The sequence below is a fragment of the Phodopus roborovskii genome, unplaced genomic scaffold, assembly GCF_943737965.1.
Source record: "Phodopus roborovskii unplaced genomic scaffold, PHOROB, whole genome shotgun sequence".
NCBI classification, from domain to species: domain Eukaryota; kingdom Metazoa; phylum Chordata; class Mammalia; order Rodentia; family Cricetidae; genus Phodopus; species Phodopus roborovskii.
The window spans coordinates 47,249,774-47,269,614 of NW_026126511.1; the positions used below are offsets into that span (position 1 = coordinate 47,249,774).

Here is a 19,841-nt window from a genome sequence, read left to right on the forward strand (position 1 = left end):
AGTGGGAGGCTGTTTGGGGAGCTAAGTACCAGGGCTGCATGAGGACCTGGCTTTGATGGGCCCATGAAGCATACTGTGTGTGTCCAAGCTAGCCCCCTAGACAGCCAGCCTTGTTCTGAGCCTGGGAGCTGGGCTGGTGTCCTTTGGCTTGAAACCTCCAAGTCTGGGTTCAGAGTTCTGGCAGTGGGTTTTAGAAGCACAGCAGCTGCTGTTGAACATTCATCTTTCCTCCTTCCCGGGGTGCACCCAGGCAGGGGGCGGGCCCAGCTGTTATTTACAGGGATTGCCTTGGATCTTGCAGGGGGAGGAGCCTCTTCAGCACTGTTTTCCCTGCCTTGGTATGAGTGGCTAAACATCCATCCAGTCCCATTCTGCCTGAGGTAACCCAGAGCTGAAGTTGCCTGACCACTGTACTATTGTCTTTGTTCGACTAACACCGCGGACCACTGGAACCATGGTAGGAATGGTAGGGGGCCCATGATGCAGCCAGTAGATTAGGCCAGCTGTGAGCCAGATGTGGGAGGGCAAAGTCCGGCCAAGACTGGGGCTATGGGGACCCTTCAAGTGCACTTGGGGAACTGTTGAGGTGTTAGAAGAGATATGAAAGTAGAAGGTCTAGGTTGGATTCTTTAACACCGTCGTTGGGCCTCTGCAAGCTTGAGGAAGACCCTTTACCTCTCTGATGTTTAATTTTTGGCAGCTGAAAGAGGACTAACAGCCTCTATTTGGTGACATTATTGTAAAAATCTAATAAAATGTGACACATAGGCCCTGCCTGTCTGTCTATTACAGTGGTGTGCAACAAAGAGAATTAATTATTCCCTGGCTGGAGGCTAAAAAGATATTGCCATTTAGCCCCTGAGACACACCCCTTCCTGCTAGGGACGCCAAACCCCAGCTCTTGCCTCCAGGACCACCTTTGCCACCCTTTTGGGCTACAGTCCTACTGGGCTGCAGCACCCTTATCTACTTATCTGCTAGGCTGTCAACAATGTGCATGGAGCAGGGATGGACCTGAGTACTGGTTTATTTAAACTCCATCCTTGTTTGACCCATTCCATCCCCCTTGGCCTCAATGGGCAGAATTCCCATCTGTCTGATCAGAAGGGATCACAAGATAACATCAGGAAGCCCTGTGTGGGATGCCAGCTTCAGAGCAGCCGCCATCCCTTTGATCTTCCTAAGTGGCCTTGACCTAAGAACAGAGGACTCCAAAGGGAGTTGGGACTCTGTAGTGTGGCCATGTCATCCCCTCTTTATGATGGGGTATGGGGTTGGTGATTTGACAGCATACAGTTAGGACAGAGTGGCTGCTCACCCACTGAGACCTGGCTTTCTTCCTGGTACAGGTTCATGGGTATAAAGGGGTCCAGTTCCAAAACTGGGCGAAGACCTATGGCTGCTGTCCAGAGATGTACTACCAGCCCACGTCGGTGGAGGAAGTCAGAGAGGTGGGTTCACCAACACCACATGGGCTGCCCAGCCTGCAGCCACAGCCCTGGCCCTAAAACACAGATACAGGTGGTGCTTCCTGACCCAAGCCTACCTCAGTCCCTAACTTCTGGCCTGGTTGGTAAACACAAAGCTCCTCTGTCTGCTTTCCCCAGCTCCAAGTCTGCCCATCAGCCTGTTGTCATTTGCCATGCCCACCCCAAGCCTGCCTAGCAGTGTGCCAAGGGCAGGCATGTCTGCACTCCCCTCTCAGACTTCTCAATGAACTCCAAGCACACACTTGGAGCACACACGCATGCACATATTTATGCATGCTTGTGCACATGCATACACGTGGACATGCATGCATGGAAACCTGTGCATGTGTGCACATAGGCCTCTGCATGCAACTGCAAATGCACACAATTGTACATACATCTATGCACATGCACACAAATAGGTCTGTGCACAGATACCTGGGCAAATGTGCATTTATGCGCATATATAGATGCACTTGCTCATGTAGGCTTATACATAAATATACACATATACACATCTATGCACATATATGTACATGGGCTTGTGCACGTGTACATATATGCATGAGTGTTTGTGCACATACAAACACATGCATAGACTCACATTTACACTCACATATGAGATGACTTTCTGAGAAGGACCGGGTTACTGGAGGACACTTGTGTGGGGACTGAGGACTGTATGTCCCCTAAGGGACAAGGAAGAAGCACCAGGAGTGGGAGAAGCTGGAACTGAAGCAAAGTGGCTTTGATGGAGCTTGGGCAATTAGGGGATGAGGGAGGGAGCCAGCAGCATGTTCCTGGCATGGCTACCCAAGAAGATGGTTTCCAAGATGTGCTAGCCCACATGAGCTTGTGGTACTAACAGGGTAAGAGGTAGTGTTTCCTTGGAGGACCAACAAAACCCAGTGAAAATGAAAATAGGTATGTGACCAAGCAGCTCCATCCTTGTGGTATGACACAATGTCTTGCTCAGCCTCAGCCTAAAAGGTCCTGTGGGAGGGGCAGGTGGTGGTACAGCCAGCATTTCTCAGTCAGTTTCCAAATTCCCAGTGAAGGCTTTATGATAGATACTTTATGATAGATACGACTTGTAAAATGTGGGTTCCCAGGGACCTGGACAAATGTGTTTGAGTACAGGCACGAGGAGAAAGGGAGCGGATTCACTGAAGCAGCCTTGGAACCATGTGTTTATCTCCAGACACTGTCTACCGGTGCCAGCCGTGGGAGAGGCCGCAGTCAGCCACAGTCACCATTCTCTAGGGGCCTTTGCTGGAGTGTGGGGGTAGACTAAGGGTCCTGAAGCCACGCTGAGGCAGTTGGATCCAATCCTGTCACTAGAATATCTTCAGAAGTATTTTGTTGTTGCGGAATGCAGTGGGATTTGTCTTTTAAAAGCTTTAAGCTGGGGTTGGTTGGAGATCTACCTCAGCTGATAGAGAGCTTGCCTAACATGCACGGAGCCCTGGGTTCCATTCTCAGTGCTGCACATAGCAGCCTGGTGATACATGTGATGGTCCCAGCACTGAGGAGGCAGGAAGATCAGGAGTTCAAGGCCAGCTTTGGCTGCACAGTGAGTTTGAGGCCAGCCTAGGCTATATAGGTCTCAAAAAGGAGGGTTCCTCAAACTGGCTCATAGGCTGGCCCTGTATGTAATTCCATCATTAGGGAAGCAGAAAGATCATAAACTAGAGGACAGGCTTGGACCACATAGCAAAATCGTATGAAGAACCAAAACGGAAGGAAACCAGAAGGACTATGGTTCTCTGTCCCAGCTTATGTCAAAGTCCATCTGTCTGGCTCTCTGGAGCCAGGCAGGGTCCACTAATGCCAAAGGTTCCCCCTGCAACATCTGCTGACCCCCTGTAGTCTACACCCAGCCCTGAAGGGCCCCTGGCCTCCTCTCTGAGCTGGTCCTGACTGGCATTGTCTCCACAGGTGCTGACCCTGGCTCGGCAGCAGAACAAGAGAGTGAAGGTGGTAGGGGGTGGCCACTCCCCTTCAGATATCGCCTGCACTGATGGCTTCATGATCCACATGGGCAAGATGAACCGGGTCCTTCAGGTACTGGGGCCCTTGGCTCTTCTCCCTGCTTGTCCCTCAGCCGAAACTGTGTCCCAAACTCCATGCATGAAATCCCCCAGTCTTTTAGTCTTCAGCCTCTTCCTGCTCTGTGTCATCAGAGTGACACCCTCATCCCTGGCCTCCCCCTAAGTGACTGTCACCTGAGCGCTCCCTGGGCTTGCTTGGGCCACTTGTCAAGTCTGTCTGGCCATTTGTAGTCACAGAGAAGATGTTCCTATAGCTTCCATTCCACCTCATTCAAAGAAGTGTGGAGAAACAGACTTCCAAAGAGTAGACTCACAGTGACTAATCCGGAAGAATCCCAAGTGGCATGGAACTAGGCTTACAAAGAAGTGAAGATCTGTGACTTACCTGTGGTCACACAGCAAACAATAGCAAAGCTGGACCCAGACTCAGCAGGGCCACAGCTTTCTCTTGGAGTACTGTCTGCAGTTCAGCCAGCATCCACTTGCCCCCCCCCCCAGGGACTTGGGATCCCAGGAATGTGTGCTTAGGACCACAATCCTTACCTGCCAGGGCTGGTCTCCTAGCTGAATTCCACAGAATGCTCTCCCCTCCCTGCAGCCAGCTAGCAATGACCTAGACTTCTCGCCTGTGCTGGTATTTGCTCACATTGACAGGCTTTTTCTCTTAGCAAACGTCAGTGTGGCAGTAATTAACTCTGATTGCCAATTAGTGAGGACTGGGCTTCAGTAATTGATTTTCAGAGCTCTGTGCCAGCCCTTGGTGGCTGGACGAGAGAGTGCTTGTAGTTGGGCGGATGTGGACTCTTGCCCAGCTCCGTCACCGACTTTTCTGTTTGTATGACCTTAGATCTTGGTATAGCCCCTGTGCTGCTGTAGGATCTCAGGCTTTCACCCTGGCAGGGCCAATGCTGACACCGGGCAGAAAGTTGTGTGTAGCCATTTCTCTTCCCTTCCCAGTGCTTAGCCATTGCTCAGGTTGTCAGGATGAGAGTAGCCTGAGACTTTGCCCTCCACATAGCACACACAGCCAGGCACTGTGGTAACAGACCCTGTCCCAGTTCCCCAGTGTGGACAAGGTGAGGAGCATGGGTGTGGCCTAGTCCCCATCCTAGCCCAAGTGTCCCCGGGCAAACTCTTCACTTCTCTGGCTCTCATCTCCTTCGCCTGGGAAAAGGGCAGTTGCATGGAACATCCCAAAAAAGCTAGAAGTGAGGGTCAGCAGAGTGTGTTAGCCCATCATGTGCAAAGGAGTGGGTCCCATTTACAATACTAAATAAAGAGCTGACTTGGTGAGCAGCAAGGAACTGAGGCATCCGTAACCCCTCCATTTGGAAAGAAGATGCAAGAGGATTGCACATTTGAAGCGAGCTTTGGCCACCTAATTAAGATTCTGTTTCAAAAGAACAAATTTTCACCCAGTGTTCCAACATTCTTGGGCTCAGTAACTACCACCTTTTGCATAGAAAATTGTTCAAGCTGACCACAGGCTAGGATAGCCATGCTCACTTTCCAGAGGGTTCTGACTGGGGAGCAAAGGCCTGGGTGTGGCCTAGCTCCTCTCAGCCTGTGCTTGCTCTTGCAGGTGGACAAGGAGAAGAAACAGGTAACAGTAGAAGCCGGGATTCTCCTGAATGAACTCCACCCACAGCTGGACAAGCATGGCCTGGCCATGTCCAAGTAAGAGTCCCTCCTCTGGCCAGAGTGGGCCAGAGCTACCTCTCCTCTCTTTGCTCTGGGACCCACACAAGGATCTGTCAGTGAGACAGTCATACTTCTTGGGGTGTACCCCTTTCTCAGAGGTCTGCCTTTCTAACTCAGGGTGCCTTTGGTAGTTAGAGGAAAATTTGGGGCCTGCTAGGCTACAGACCTCAAAGGCTAGACAGGTGGGCCTTGAGGCAAACCACCCATCTGCTGGTCATGGAGATCAGGGAACTGAGGCCCAAAGAGGCCCACAAGTTAGGCCATCGGAGGTGAAGAGGGGATTCTCAGGCATAAAGAGGGGCTTCAGCCAGGCAATGGTGGCACATGCCTTTAATCCCAGCACTCAGGAGGCAGAGGTTGGCAGATCTCTGAATTTGAGGCCAGCCTGATCTACAGAGCGAGTTCCAGGACAGGCTCCAAAGTTACAGAGAAACCCTGCCTTGAAAAAAAGAGAGGGTCTTCGGTCCCAGGGAGCACGTGATTCATCTGGGGCTCCCAATACCCTGAGAAGTCTGACTGACCTCTGTCCCTCTTGTTCCACCTGCTGAGCCCAGTCTAGGAGCAGTGTCCGATGTGACAGTTGCTGGCGTCATTGGATCTGGAACACATAACACAGGGATCAAGCATGGCATCCTGGCCACCCAGGTGAGTCTCCTGTGTCCATGTCAGGTTAGGTCCAGCTCTGCACAGGCTTGAGACACTTGACAGTGCCCTCAGAAACACAATGTCCTTCCTTAAACCTTACCAGGCCTGAAGGAGCTCCAGGCTTGCCAATGCTTTAGCCATCCTAAGGGACACTCTCATACCCACTCCTGCATCCTCATAGGCAGCACAGGACAAGGGGTACCAATTCCACTGGAAGTTATAACCACAGGAGCCGGGCAGGGGTTGGGACTACCCCAGGGGAGCAGTGGAGGTAGGGTCTAGGGAAGGCACAGGGGTAACCTGTGTCAGAGTCTGCCTGTCCTTCATTAAAAACAAAACAAAAAACAAAAACAAACAAAAAACAACAACAACCCACGTTTTAATCCACCACTCCCTCCCCTGTGCACACTGGGAGGGGTCCCTAGCTTCTGGGTGCATTGCTGTCAAAATCCTCTGGTAAAATGAAGATAGCCCAACACACAGGGAGAGGTGACGGTTATGAGGTAGCAATTCAGAGGTACTTGCCTCAGGAACAGCCTTTCTGAAGGCAAACACTTTCAACGTTCTACACTGTCCACTTGGAATCCTCCACGGCCATTGCCATCTCAAAACTGGGCTTACTGCCCAAGGGGCCCAGTGGTAACTGGGGATATAGGCAGGGCTCCCAAGATAGGAGCCCTGTTCTTCTCATTATCTAGGACTGATGTTAAGATGGTCAATGTCAGCTGCTACACACTGATCATCAGGGAGTAAAATTAACTTCAAGTGGTCATTAAAAATGCACATAGGATTTGTTGGTTACTTCTTTGGACACCCCACTAAGATGGCCTGGAATCAAAGGGGAGGGCTTGTTCTGTGTTACAGTCAGGTTGTTTCTTCCAGTTAGACACCAACTCTTGATTCTTCACAACCTCCATCACATTAGTCAATCCTTAGATCACTAAGGTTAGACCTGTCGTGAGTTAATGGCTTCCCCTAGACCCATCAGTTAGCAACCAAAACTTTAACACATGTAACTTTAGGGAACATTTCAGATTCAAGCAGAACTACAGAAACAAGGAGAAGAGGTGGACAGCTCTCGCATCTCATCAGCTTACAGCAGGTTGTTCACAGGCTTCACACTTGACCTTCCTACCTTCCTAGGAAGTTACAACTATCATCAGTCGAGGTCACAGTAGTTAATGCAAAGCCCCACCCTTCACAGGCCTTTAGATGCTTATGGAGCATTTCACAGGCACACTGTTTTCAAGGCTCTGAACCTTCAACAGTGCCCAGCTTCTGTAACAGATACCGAGACGCCCCCTCTCACCACAGCTGGCAGCAGTGTCCCGTTTCTGTCCGTTCCTCCTTTCTGCTCTCTGGTCACTGTTAATCAGGATTAGTTCAGCTATGGCTGTCCTCTCCCTGAGCAACCAACCACCAACTGCACACATCAGAAGCAATTTCCATCCAAATTAGCAGGTAACAGAGTACAGAGAGGGACTTCAATAGCCCCTTTTGAAAATGGGGACCTTGGGGACCCCCCCATCAGTTTGCAATCAATTGCCCCAAATACGCACAGAAATCCAAACTTTCTGGTGAGGTAAGGCTAAGCATGAGAATGCATTTCCTCAGGAGAAAGACTCCTCTATTGAAGAGGAAGACTCCACATGGCTGGGCCAGGCTGTTGAGATCCCAATCCACTGTCCCATCTCAGGGCACATGTATGTTCACTTGGCCTTGTCAAGCACGTCTCCCGGGGACCTATGTCCCCAGAGCATCTCTAGGCTGCAGAGGCTAGCTAGCTGCTGCTTGACTGAGGCCCCAGAAAGATGGAGAACAAGCCAAGCCATCAGAGCCCTGTGTAGTTATCACATGATGATGACCTCCACTCTCTGAGAACCGAGCACCGACAGCAGATGGCAGCTTTCCTCACCCATTTCTCCTCCAGTTCCCAGAATGACCTCTCACATATTAACAATAGACATGGCTAGGAAGTTGTGTGGCCAACCATGGTAGCCCCTGTGAGTAGGAGTTACTTGACCTCTGTTGTAAGGACAAGCCAGAATGTGGGGTGATGATTGTGAGTAGGATATTAAGTGTGACACCTCTCCCATTCACTGCCAGGTGGTGGCCCTGACCCTGATGACAGCTGAAGGGGCAGTTCTGGAATGCTCTGAGTCAAGCAATGCAGATGTGTTCCAGGCTGCACGAGTGCACCTGGGCTGTCTGGGCGTCATCCTCACCGTGACACTGCAGTGCGTGCCACAGTTCCACCTGCAGGAGACATCCTTTCCTTCGACCCTCAAGGAGGTACTTACTAGTCGTTTGCTCTTCGCTGCCCAGCCTCAGAAAACATATGGAGGTCTTGACCAGAGGTCCAGCCCCAAGACAGTTCCCATCCACCTTTGGTGCCCTCAAGGAGGTGGGAGGGGGTCTCACTTCACCACCCTTTTCTTTTTTGGCCCAAGAGACTGTGGTCAGAACCCTGATGGGCTTTAAGGCTCAGAAGAATCTCGGGTATTACTGGCATGTGGCTGTGGAAGGGGTTTAGGTGGATGGAGAGCTGCCCCAGGAGAATGAAGACTGGCTGTTCTTAAGGGCATTAACTCCCACCTGTCCTATGGAAGACATTCTAGGACTCCCTTACCATGGAAGGCACCACAGGCTTAGATCTGGGCCCAGTCTCTAAACATGGTCATATTCTAAGGAGTAGAGGTTAGGGATTCAGTGCAGGAATCTTTTAGACACAGTTCAGCCAGTGGTAGAACGCTTCACCCCCCTAGGAAATTGATCAATGAGAGGGTCCATCATCCCCCAAAAGTGGGCTTTTGTGAAAGGGACATTTGGCTGATGAGAGCACGCAGAAGGGTTAGCTAGACAGGAATGAAGATGGTGAGGAAAGGTTGGGGTTCCCAAAGCAACAGGTAATGTGTGTCCACAGAATGCTTTAGGGGATCAGATCAATAACCAGGTCAATCAATTCTAGGAGGCTATTGCTGACTTCCATGAGGACAGCTACAGGGGGGCCTTACAAGCTAAGGAGAGAAGGGCCATCATAGACCAGGAAGGGATGGGCAGCTAGGACCATGTTCCCTCAGAAAGAGGTTGTAATGTGGCATGCGGCATTATTGAATCTTGCCCTGCCTCCAAGTCCAGCTAGAATGTGCTAATGCTTAATCTGGAGCTTTTGATAAAGGGCTCGATTCTCCCCTGTAGAGGATGGGCATCAGCCCCCATGTGTCCATTACTGTATCAGAGCTGGGTGAATGGACATCTCCCAACACCTGCTTTTCTTGTTTCCTTTGACCGAAGGAGTCAGCAGCATTAAAATCAATTACAGACAAATCTTGGGTCTATTAGAGTTTCATCTTAGGCTGCCTCCCCCATGCCAACATGCATATAAGCCTACATGTGCACATGCACACACACACACACACATACAATTGCATGTATAATGTACTCTCATACATGCATGATCACATGGAAGCACAAATATACACATACATATGAACAAAGCTTGTAAACCTGGATGGGAAAGGGCTCTCTTTGTAATGGGTGGGACCTGGTATGGTTCCATTCAGCAGCCACACACACAGTGTCATAAAGGTCACTGTTGCCTGTGAATTGTAAAGCCACTCTAAGGAAAGATAAGTGGACAAGCCTCTCAAGATCCAGAGCCTAGAAAATGGTGCCATTATATTTGCTGCTGGGATGCTAGAGTTTAATTCACACAATGCATTCCAAGACCATGACTCTTCCTCAACCCATAGTCAAAACATATCTACACTCTGGGTTCTAAATTTGACCTGCACCTGCCTGGTGGGTCCCATGGAGACTTTATTCATGCTGTGATAGTATCTCCAAGTAGGCCATAATGAGTGGTATTAGGATCTACTGTGTATCAGAGACAAGAGATGATGATAATGATGATGATAGACATGATGGATGACAGTGATGGCAATGATGAAGACAAAGATGATGGTGATGGTGATGGTAATGAAGTTAAAGATAATGATGGTAGTGATTGTGAGAAAGATGGTGATGACAGTGATGGCCATCAGCATAAAATATGTAGTACCAGATGCAGGTTGAGGCCTATGAAGTGACTCCCTTGTGCCCAGTACTGTTTTAAGTACTTTCTGCTTTATTAGCTCATTTAATCTTCATAACAACCCCATTTGCTACTCACATTGGCATAGTTTGCATATGCCACTAATAATTCCTTAAGGTAGGATAAGATGTAGCTTATCACCTCTAAGCTACTTGGGAAGTCAATATGCATGTGAGCGATTTTTAACACCCAGCATATTTTTTTTAAAAATAATAAAAAACCTGCCTGCTTTCTTTTTCTTTTTAAGATTTGTTTATTTATTATATATAGTGTTCTGCCTGCATGTATGCCTGCACGCCAGAAGAGGTCACCAGACCTCATTGTAGATGGTTGTGAGCTACCATGTGGTTACTGGGAATTGAATACAGGACCTCTGAAAGAGCAGCCAATGCTCTTAATTGCTGAGCCATGACTCCAGCCCAACACCCAGCACCCAGCATATTTTAAGACCTATACCAAGTTGTTTGGTAATATTAAGACAACTTCAGTATTTTCTATTCAAAATAAACTAAAACACACCTGGGCTTTGACTTGGCTTTACTGACTTCTTCCTGTGACTAACAGCCTCTCTCTGGATTAGTTTCTTTTGCATAATGGTCAAGAATGTGTGCCAGACACATCTTAAAGGAGGAAGGGTTTCTTTGCGCTCACAGTGCCATCACAGCAGAGGGAGCACAGCAGGAAGCAGAGGAAGAGGGTACAAGGAGGGACCAGAGTTATGCCCTACCTCTGACCCAATGCCTTTCCATAATGCCTTCATAGTATGAGTCCATCAAGAGTTTGGCTTGGCTAGATGGTGGTGGCAGCAGTTCACACCCTTAATCCTAGGACAAAGGAGGCAGAGGCAGGCAGAACTCTGAGTTTGAGGCCAGCCTTGTCTACAGGCAAATTATAGGATAGCCAGGAAGGACTGTTAACACAGAGAAACCCTGTCTCAAAACACTAAAGAGTAGAAAAGAGCCTGACTCATTGATTTGGTCAGAGCCTGAATGGTCTAATCAACTCTGGAGACAGACCCATCCAGGAGGACGTCACTAATCTATGTGTTTCTCAATCAAATCAAGTTGACAGTCAAGATCATCTATCCTACTTCTTTCTTGTGCCAGGTCCTGGACAACCTGGACAGCCACCTGAAGAAGTCAGAATACTTCCGCTTCCACTGGTTTCCTCACAGTGAGAATGTCAACATCATCTACCAAGACCACACCGATAAGGTAACTGCAGTGCAGACCCAACCTTGTCCAGCATCCTGGAGCAGGGGGCTGCTGGTCAATTAGCATACACACTCTCCATCTTCACATACCCACAGCCAGCACACCCTCTCCATCCCAGAGTAGTTGACCTTTGTCCCGATGGCCAGGGAAATGGGATTGTCATTGAATGGGAAGAGAGGAAAAGACATACGTGAAGGGGGGAAGGAAGGTGGCTTAAGCTGGCGTCCAGTGTCAAAGGGAAAACCTAGATGTGGGGGAAAGAAGTACATGTAGGAGCAGGCAGAATGGATTTGAGTGTCAGACAGTTGTACTCCTGTGACACCTCCACTTCAGTTGAAAAGACAAAATTCTGTCTCCTGTACTCAGCCTTGCAAATAAGGGGCTTCTCAGCAGAAGGAAATAAATGTAGCAGGCTTTCTTTTGGGCCACCAACCAGCTCCCAAACCGTGATTCAGAGACTTATTAATTACGGATGCTCAGCTTTATTCTTATGCTCGTCCAACTAGCTCCTTTAACTTACCCTGTTTCTCTCCGTCTACGTTTTGCCTCACCTTTTTACCTTTCTTTCATTTTGTATGTCCCACTCCTCCTCTGAGCAACTTACTCTCTTTCTCCTTTTCCACTTAAGCCTAGCTTCTTGCTTCTACGTATTCCCTCTGCCAGCCAGCCCCACCTATCCCTCTACTGCCTAGATATTGGCTGTTCAGCTTTTTTATTAGAATAATCAGGTGCCTTAGGCAGGCAAGGTAAAACGGAAACACATGTTTACATTATTAAACAAATGCAGCACACACAAATGTAACACATTTTATATAGTTGAAGTAATATTCTGCAACATAAACAAATGTAAGACATCTTAACATAGTTAAAGTAATATTATATTCCACAACAAGCGAAGTCATCACTTACCAGCTAAGGTGTTGGCTTGGTTGATAAAGTGTTTGCCATGCAAGCATGAGGACTCATGTTTGATCCCCAACATTCAGAAAAAAATAAATATAAAGAGGCTGGGGTGGTAGCACACAGCTATTATCCTAGCTCTAGGGAAGTGGAGACAGGAAAACTCCTGGGTACCCCTGGCCAGTCAGTCTAGCTACTTGGCAAGCTCTAGTTTCAGTGTGAGACTATCTAAAAAATGAAGATGGAAAGACTAAAGGTATTCAGTATTGACCTTTGTTCTCCACATGTGCACAGGTGCATATATAAACACACACAATGTTTAAAAGGCCGTAGAATGTCAGTGGTATTCCAAATCCTACTGTGTGGAGGGGACAGTGTAGGGTTTGTAAAGGGTGGCTGATGAACACCTGGATCATAGTCTTTCAAGGGGAGGGGCAGGTATATTTGTCTTATGAAAAATAAATGCAGGCCAGAGAAAGTAGCTCACTTGGAAAAAAATATTTACAGCCAAGCCTGATGGGCTGAGTTAATTCCTGAGACCTACTTGGTAGAAATTAACTCTCCATGGAGAAATAAGGCTTCCAGTTGCCCTGGTGGTGGATCATCTCAATTTCCTCCCTCCTTCTCTAATAAAGTCCTCCTGGGACGACACGTCTTTTGTAGTTGGTTGTTTTTTTACACTTTTTACTCTTTGCTTTTTTGAGAAGCCCACCACTCAGCTCCCAAATAAATCACAAGGAGGCTTATTCTTTCTTATGAATGCCTACCCAGCCTTAGCTTGGCTTGTTTCTAACCTTTCCTTAACTTAAATTATCCTATCTACCTTTTGTCTCTGTGCTTTTTCCTTTTCATACTTACCTATGTTACTTTCACTCTTATTCTGTAGGTGGCCGGGTGGCCGGGTGGCCGGGTGGCCGGGTGGCCGGGTGGCCGGGTGGCCGGGTGGCCGGGTGGCCGGGTGGCCGGGTGGCCGGGTGGCCGGGTGGCCGGGTGGCCGGGTGGCCGGGTGGCCGGGTGGCCGGGTGGCCGGGTGGCCGGGTGGCCGGGTGGCCGGGTGGCCGGGTGGCCGGGTGGCCGGGTGGCCGGGTGGCCGGGTGGCCGGGTGGCCAGACCCTCATGTCCTCTCTCATCCTTTTTCTTGTTCCTTTCTCTTTTCTTCCCAGACCTCTCCTCCTATTTATTCTCTCTATCTGCCAGCCCTGCCTATCCTTTTTTCTTCCTATCTATTGGGCATTCATCTCTTTATTAGACCAATCGGGTGTATTAGACAGGCAAAGTAACACAGCTTCACAGAGTTAAACAAATCCAACATAAAAGAATACAACACATCTTTACATCATTAAAGAAATATTCTACTTCATAAATGAATGTAACACATCTTAAAATATTCCACAACAGTCTTCTAATGGGACATCATCATAAACAAGATAGAAGGAAGTTGAGTCCCTGGTGCCTAACTCATAATACTTTATCCCTCCCAGGCCCCCTCCTCTGCATCTAACTGGTTTTGGGACTATGCCATCGGATTCTACCTATTGGAGTTCTTGCTCTGGATCAGGTAGGAATGCCACAGGGCCTCTGTCCCATCTTCTGTATGCTGTGGAGGATGCAGTCCATCCACCTGAAAACTGGGCCAGCCTCCTGGGTCCAGGGCCATGGTTTCAGCCCTGGCAGCACAGCATATTGGAATCACCTGGAGAGCTTGGTTCATTCTAAGGGCAATGAAAGTCATTACAAGGATTTGAAAGAGAATAAGGCACCCTCTGGGCTGTAAGCCAGTAGGCCAGGAAAGGCAGGAGGAGTATGAGATGGGAGGAAGAGGTAGCTGAGTCTACTTGAGCAGTGCCTGTAACAAGAGTAGAGGTGGGGAAGGTGGTGGATGGGCAGTTTGTTGGGTGGGTGGGTGGGTGGATGGATGGATGGATGGATGATGGATGAATGGATGGGTGGGCAGTTTGGTGGATGGGCGGTTTGGTTGATGGGTGGGCAGATTCTAAATGTCAGTCAGTTTTGGGTTGCTGTGTCAACACCCCTGAGAAAGTCATCCTAAAGGAAGGGAAGTTTATTGTGGCTCATGAGTTCAGAGGGTCCAGTCCATAGTCATTGAGGCTGTGGGGCTGAGGCAGAGATTCACAATGGTGAGGGCATAGTGGTGAAGAGCTAACCACCACACCAGCAGGCAGGATGCAGAGAAAGGAAAGGTCTGTGGGTAGACACAGTCAGAGGCACACTCTCAATGACATAATTCCTCCATCTGAGTGCCACCTTCTGATAGTCCTCACAACTGTGAATCAATAGTGTGTCAGCCCACTGATAAAGGTGGTACCCACTTCATGATCTATTTACCTCTCGAAAGCACCACCAGCCAAAGAGCAAGCCTGTGTGCAAGTGTGTGTGTGTGTGTGTGTGTGTGTGTGTGTGTGTGTGTGTGTCTTAAACAATGGCATATGAACTTTCTAGAGCCAAAAGCTAGGAGGCAATTGTGTCTTGGCCCAAGAAACAGTGAGCCTTTTTCTATAGTTCCCCAGGGAACTCCCAACATTGTATCTAAGGACAAGAGTCTAACCCAAGACCCTCTCCCAGGACACTTCCCCTTTTAGCAGCTTACTCTTGGCAGCACTGAATTGAGGCTCCCGGGGTGTAGAAGGAGAGTGAATGGTGTGTTCTTCTGGAGCTCACCCTGCCAAGCACCTGCCGAAATTAAAACTCTGCTCTGCCTTGCTTTAGCTTTGAGACACACGGACATTTGTTACTATGTGGTGGGAAGTGACAAGACACTGCATACAATCCTTTTGTTTGTTTGTTTTTTCAAGATGGGTTTCTCTGTAGCTTTGGAGCCTGTCTGAAGCTAGCTCTATAGACCAGGCTGGCCTCAAGCTCACAGAGATCTGCCTGTCTCTGCCTCTTGTGCTAGCATTAAAGGCATGCACCACCACCGCCTGGCAACCACCACCGCCTGGCAACCACCACCGTCTTTAAGGGCTGGTGGTAGGAAAAAGGTGAGGTAAAATGGCCTCGGTCCCTACCCAGACCAACACCATACTGGCCCTGCCCAGATACAACAAGACCACTAGGAGAGTAGGCCTGGTGTAAAAAGAACTCAGCCCACAGCTGATACACAGTAATTGCTGGCCCTGTCCCCTGCCTGTAGCACCTACCTGCCATGCCTCGTGGGCTGGATCAACCACTTCTTCTTCTGGCTGTTGTTCAACCACAAGAAGGAGAGCAGCAACCTCAGCCACAAGATCTTCACCTACGAATGTCGCTTCAAACAGCACGTCCAAGACTGGGCGATCCCCAGGTAGTGTACTCCCTGAGGCCTGCCATGGAAAAGGGGTCCGTCCCTCTGGAGCTGGGAGTCCCCATTGCCATGAGCACCCTGGGCTGAGGTTCCCCTGGGGAGCCCTGTATCAAGCCATGGAGGAGGATTGGGTAGCCTCTTCTTATTCCAAGGTCTCTGCTGGGCTGAGGGCAGGGAGAAGACCAAGGAGGCTCTTCTGGAGCTGAAGGCCATGCTGGAGGCCCACCCCAATGTGGTAGCCCACTACCCTGTGGAGGTGCGCTTCACCCGAGGTGACGAAATCCTTCTGAGCCCCTGCTTCCAGAGGGACAGCTGCTATATGAACATCATCATATACAGGTGACAGCTCACGGCAGGGTGTGGGGCGTAGGGAGCTGTCCCCTCATGCAAAGGGATTCCTCTCCGTTCCTTAGTCTTCTCATGTCCATTTCTAAGCCCACCTTCTCTACTGGGAGATGACACTGATCCCAGCAGCTGGAAAAGGCACCACTCCTTTAAGTTCTTACATCACTCCCTCGCTGCAGACTCTTGTGACATGTACCACTTACAGTCTGTGCTTCGTTTCTATATTCTAACAGGAATATTCACCATTATTGAGGACTGTATAATGGAATGAAGAATATATCCTAGTTCAGGTGCCCAAGCCAGTAAGATTTCTGCTGGCCTGGAAGCCATGCTATATTGAGACCAGTTCTGAAGCTGGCTTAAGTTCAGTGTCAGAGATGTTAAGCTGATGTTAGGATGTACCTGTCAAATCCCAGTGATGGAACGCAAGCCCATGGCTAACCTTCTTCTGCCTCTTTTCAACCAACATGAGGTACCTGAAGGAATTTCTTTTGTGGTTCTCTGCTAAGATGTATCCCTCATCTGCCACCCACCCCACCTGCCATCCCTCTTCATGCCTCTATATGTCACAGGCCTTCTCTGGCTTTGCAAAAAAAAAAAAAAAATGACCCCCCCCATCTTTTTAGGGTGTTCCTCCCCCATGTGTAAGGCCCCAAATCATTGCAAAGCCAGGAACAACTGACTTTGCAGTTCTTAGGGGGCCCCAGAGCCACAAGAGTTTCTGAAAGACACACTTAAGGAAGAGTAGTCTAGTTCAATGAGGATGGGGCCATGGTAAAGCTCGTGTGCCAGCCAGCTGTCTGTGTATCTCCTGCTCTTGCTCCTTGAATTCGACTACAGAAGTGAGAGTTGCCAGGGACACATCTGAATGTGCTTGTTTGATTTTAGCACTGAAGTCAGCATTGGGGACCAGTCACTTTGGGTTGAGTAGCTGTATAGGAGGACTGACAGGAGACATTTATTAGGTTACACAGTCATGCTTTCCAAAAGGGAATGAGGTCACCAGGGATTTCAAAGCACTGGCCAAAGTACTATGTGTGTATGTGATATGTGTGAGTATTGTATGTATCTAGTATGTGTGGGCACTGCACAAAGATCATGTGAATTATGTATCTACATCATGTGTGAATACCAGCTTTGTAGCTAGTGTGTGTATTGTAAGTATTGTCTATATAAGTATTATAGGTGAGAATTTGTATTATTTATATATTGTGTGAATAGTGTATTATGAAGAGTGTGTGTGTGTGTGTGTGTGTGTGTGTGTGTTGTGTGACAGTCGGGAGTTGCTTTAAAAGGGAACATATTGTGACAAACACACCATTAGCAATTTTGTCACAATGAATGTCATGCTGTGAAAACCTATATGGCATGCCCTTCTGCACACCCCTGATGTTTCTAGGCTGCTTGCCTGTGCAATGTACTGTCTGTTTTAATTCTGTAGCTAACCTGTGTAAAGCAATGGCAAGCACAAGAGAAACTTTTTTAGCTCCATCACCTTGGAGACTTTGGCCAATACTAAACTCACTGTAACATCCAGCCAGCAACTGATAAATACACAAGGAGACAAAGTCTTGGGGAATCCCTGGGGGATGTGCCTTGTGCAGAAGCCCTCGGGTGCCTGCCCTGGCTGTGCGGTCCTGCAGGAAGAGCCAGCCTGATCTCCAGTCACCTGAGATTAGCATAGGCCACAGGGAATGCATCTGAAGCAGTGGTGACACATCATGAGGCAGAGATGCTGGGCTAACTGCCTTCTCTCTCTCTCTGTGCCCTAGACCCTATGGCAAGGATGTGCCTCGGCTGGACTACTGGCTGGCTTATGAAACCATCATGAAGAAGTTTGGAGGCAGACCCCACTGGGCAAAGGTAACTTTCCCCTACACCCCATAGCCGTGGGGCTACTGCTATGGGCTTTGCTTCCACCAGAGGGCGCCCCTCCTCTCCATTACTCTGAGGAACATAACCCCTAGAAAAAGGTACCATGCCTCTCCTGTGCTCCATCCAGCTCCAGATGCCCAGATGTTGCTAGGCCCTTGGGGTCTTCATAAAAACTTCCTTCACTTTATCAGATTTTCCTGTGGAGCTTGTGAGCAGGATAAGGCAGGCATCTTTGTGTCCATTTAACAGATAGGAAAGCAGAAGGCTTGTGTGGTGGTGAGACCAGAGAGCCAGGTCCTCCATGGTATTATGGGATGAGAATACTGGTGATGGATTCTAAGCTCCTTCAGCTTCACTTTCCAGATCCCTTTCTGTCTGGGAGTCTGTACTGTGTGTAGAAGGTGGGGGATCAGTGTCCTAATACAGGCTTAGGGACTCTGAGTGGTAGCCTGCAGCTTGGCCTGCCAGCTCTGGGAAGACAAAGCCTGCTGCATCTGGTTGCTTTCACAGGCCCACAATTGCACCAGGAAGGACTTTGAGAAGATGTATCCCGCCTTTCCAAAGTTCTGTGACATCCGTGAGAAGCTGGACCCCACTGGGATGTTCTTGAATTCATATCTGGAGAAGGTGTTCTACTAAAGCTGGACTGGCAGCAGCCACCCCCACTCTTCATGTCCTGAAGGCTTTGGGGGATGGAACAGTGTCTCACAGTCACAATGGGAGCTGACTTCCACTGCTGACCACACAGAAGGGCTGGTCGCTGGGTGGGTCTTATCTGCTCCCTTCTCTAACATCTTCAAAGCACCCCAGGCAAGAGGTGGCCTCTCACTCAAATTCCTGTTTGCATTACCGTGGGTCCCACACACATTACAATTGTCCACACTGGGGATTGGGTCATTCCTAGGCTCTGCCTGTTAGCCAGGTGCGGTAAGGCTCCCAAGGCCTGCCCTTCTCCAGACCTCTTCAGAAGGGATCCCTTGGCAAGAGTTTTAGCACAGAAGTATGCTTTGCTTTCTTTTATCTCTAAAAATTTTTCAAATGCCCAGACACTGACTGTTGTTCCTGGACAAGCCGTCTTCCAGATGGGTCCCCCTGGTCTGACGGGCATGGGGACCTCACAGTGTCTCTTTCAGGAGGTGTTCAGAGTGGAATTCATCAGTCTGTGTGTCTCTCCCATCACTTTAGAGACAGATCTTAGGAGTGGGGTCTCACCGTGTCCCTGATTTTCCCCGGATATTTTCACCTCCTTCTTCACAAATGTGATTTCAGTTTGCTCTTGGGTGTTACTTGGAGAACCAAGATACTCCAGCTACTTTGTAAAAATTAAAAGGCTCTGGAGATATTCTTCTGCTCTTGAGAAATTCATATTTTAATTCTACCTCATAAAGAATTAAAATGCAAAGTGTACTTACCAAGAGAACCACCAGATCAGCAAAGGGGCAAAGGACTTGGATAGATACTTCTTTACAGCAGATACACAAAGGCCACCCGAACACATAAAAAGATGTTCAGCATCATTGTTTTAAGAAAGTGTAAATGAAGGCACAGCAACATGACACTATTAGTATTCACAATAACACATATTTTAATGTAGAGCTTACTTAAAATAGGTTTTGATTTTTTTTAAACTTGATTGCCATCTTCTTGTATGTGAACTTTTGTAGATAATAATGCCATATTGATCATCCAAATGATTAGACGTGCCCATTAGGGGAAACTTTGGGCCTGTAAAGAGTCCATACTAACTCCAACCAAAGTTTGCTGTCTTGGGGGCTGCCTTGCAGACTGGGGCTTGCAGACTGAAATCACAGGCACCTAAGCCCAATATTGTTATTGATGTATCTATTGGTTGTTTTTCTCTCAAGGGCTCTGGAATAGATCAGATTGGCTAATGGGAGTCAGTGTGGGGTCTAGAGAGAAGGCTTGAGTTTAAGGGCATGCACTGCTCTTGTAAAGGACCCAAGTTTGATCCCCAACACATGATCAAGAGACTTAACAGTCACCCATAGCTCTATCTCTCTTCTGGACCCTGGGTATTTGCACTCATGTGTGCAAACCCACACATGCATATACACAAGTAAATTTTAAAAAAATAATAGCAAGTTAAACCTGAGGCATTGGAAATAATAAGGTCTAAACCACCCCACCCCTGCCCTTCCACAAAAGAGGAAACCGAGGCTCATGGACGTGAAGAAACTTGTCTATCTCAGAGCACTACATAAGGCAAGGTTTTAAAACTCACCTAGA

The 19,841-nt window shown here is 48.6% G+C and overlaps 1 protein-coding gene across 2 annotated transcripts; it reads left to right on the forward strand.

Moving 5' to 3' along the window:
- The first annotated feature begins 340 nt into the window (after window positions 1–340).
- LOC127230247 (L-gulonolactone oxidase) lies at window positions 341–18,317 on the forward strand. Of its 2 annotated transcripts, none has more exons than XM_051195493.1 (12): window positions 341–457; window positions 1,350–1,451; window positions 3,408–3,533; window positions 5,103–5,197; window positions 5,776–5,866; window positions 7,973–8,158; window positions 11,066–11,173; window positions 13,555–13,631; window positions 15,225–15,374; window positions 15,549–15,713; window positions 17,492–17,582; window positions 18,105–18,315. In XM_051195493.1, exons 1-12 carry the CDS (start codon window positions 455–457, stop codon window positions 18,231–18,233), a joined length of 1,323 nt encoding a protein of 440 aa, XP_051051450.1. In that variant the 5' UTR covers window positions 341–454; the 3' UTR covers window positions 18,234–18,315. The 2 variants fall into 2 exon arrangements, with proteins under 2 accessions (XP_051051450.1, XP_051051449.1); XM_051195492.1 differs by having other exon boundaries at window positions 440–466; window positions 18,105–18,317.
- Window positions 18,318–19,841: the final 1,524 nt, after the last annotated feature.

Excerpts from the sequence above, each read along its gene's own strand:
- LOC127230247 (XM_051195492.1), top strand. Across the intron at positions 1,452-3,407 it reads CGGTGGAGGAAGTCAGAGAG|GTGCTGACCCTGGCTCGGCA; the intron begins GTGGGTTCACCA and ends TTGTCTCCACAG. Across the intron at positions 5,198-5,775 it reads CATGGCCTGGCCATGTCCAA|TCTAGGAGCAGTGTCCGATG; the intron begins GTAAGAGTCCCT and ends TGCTGAGCCCAG.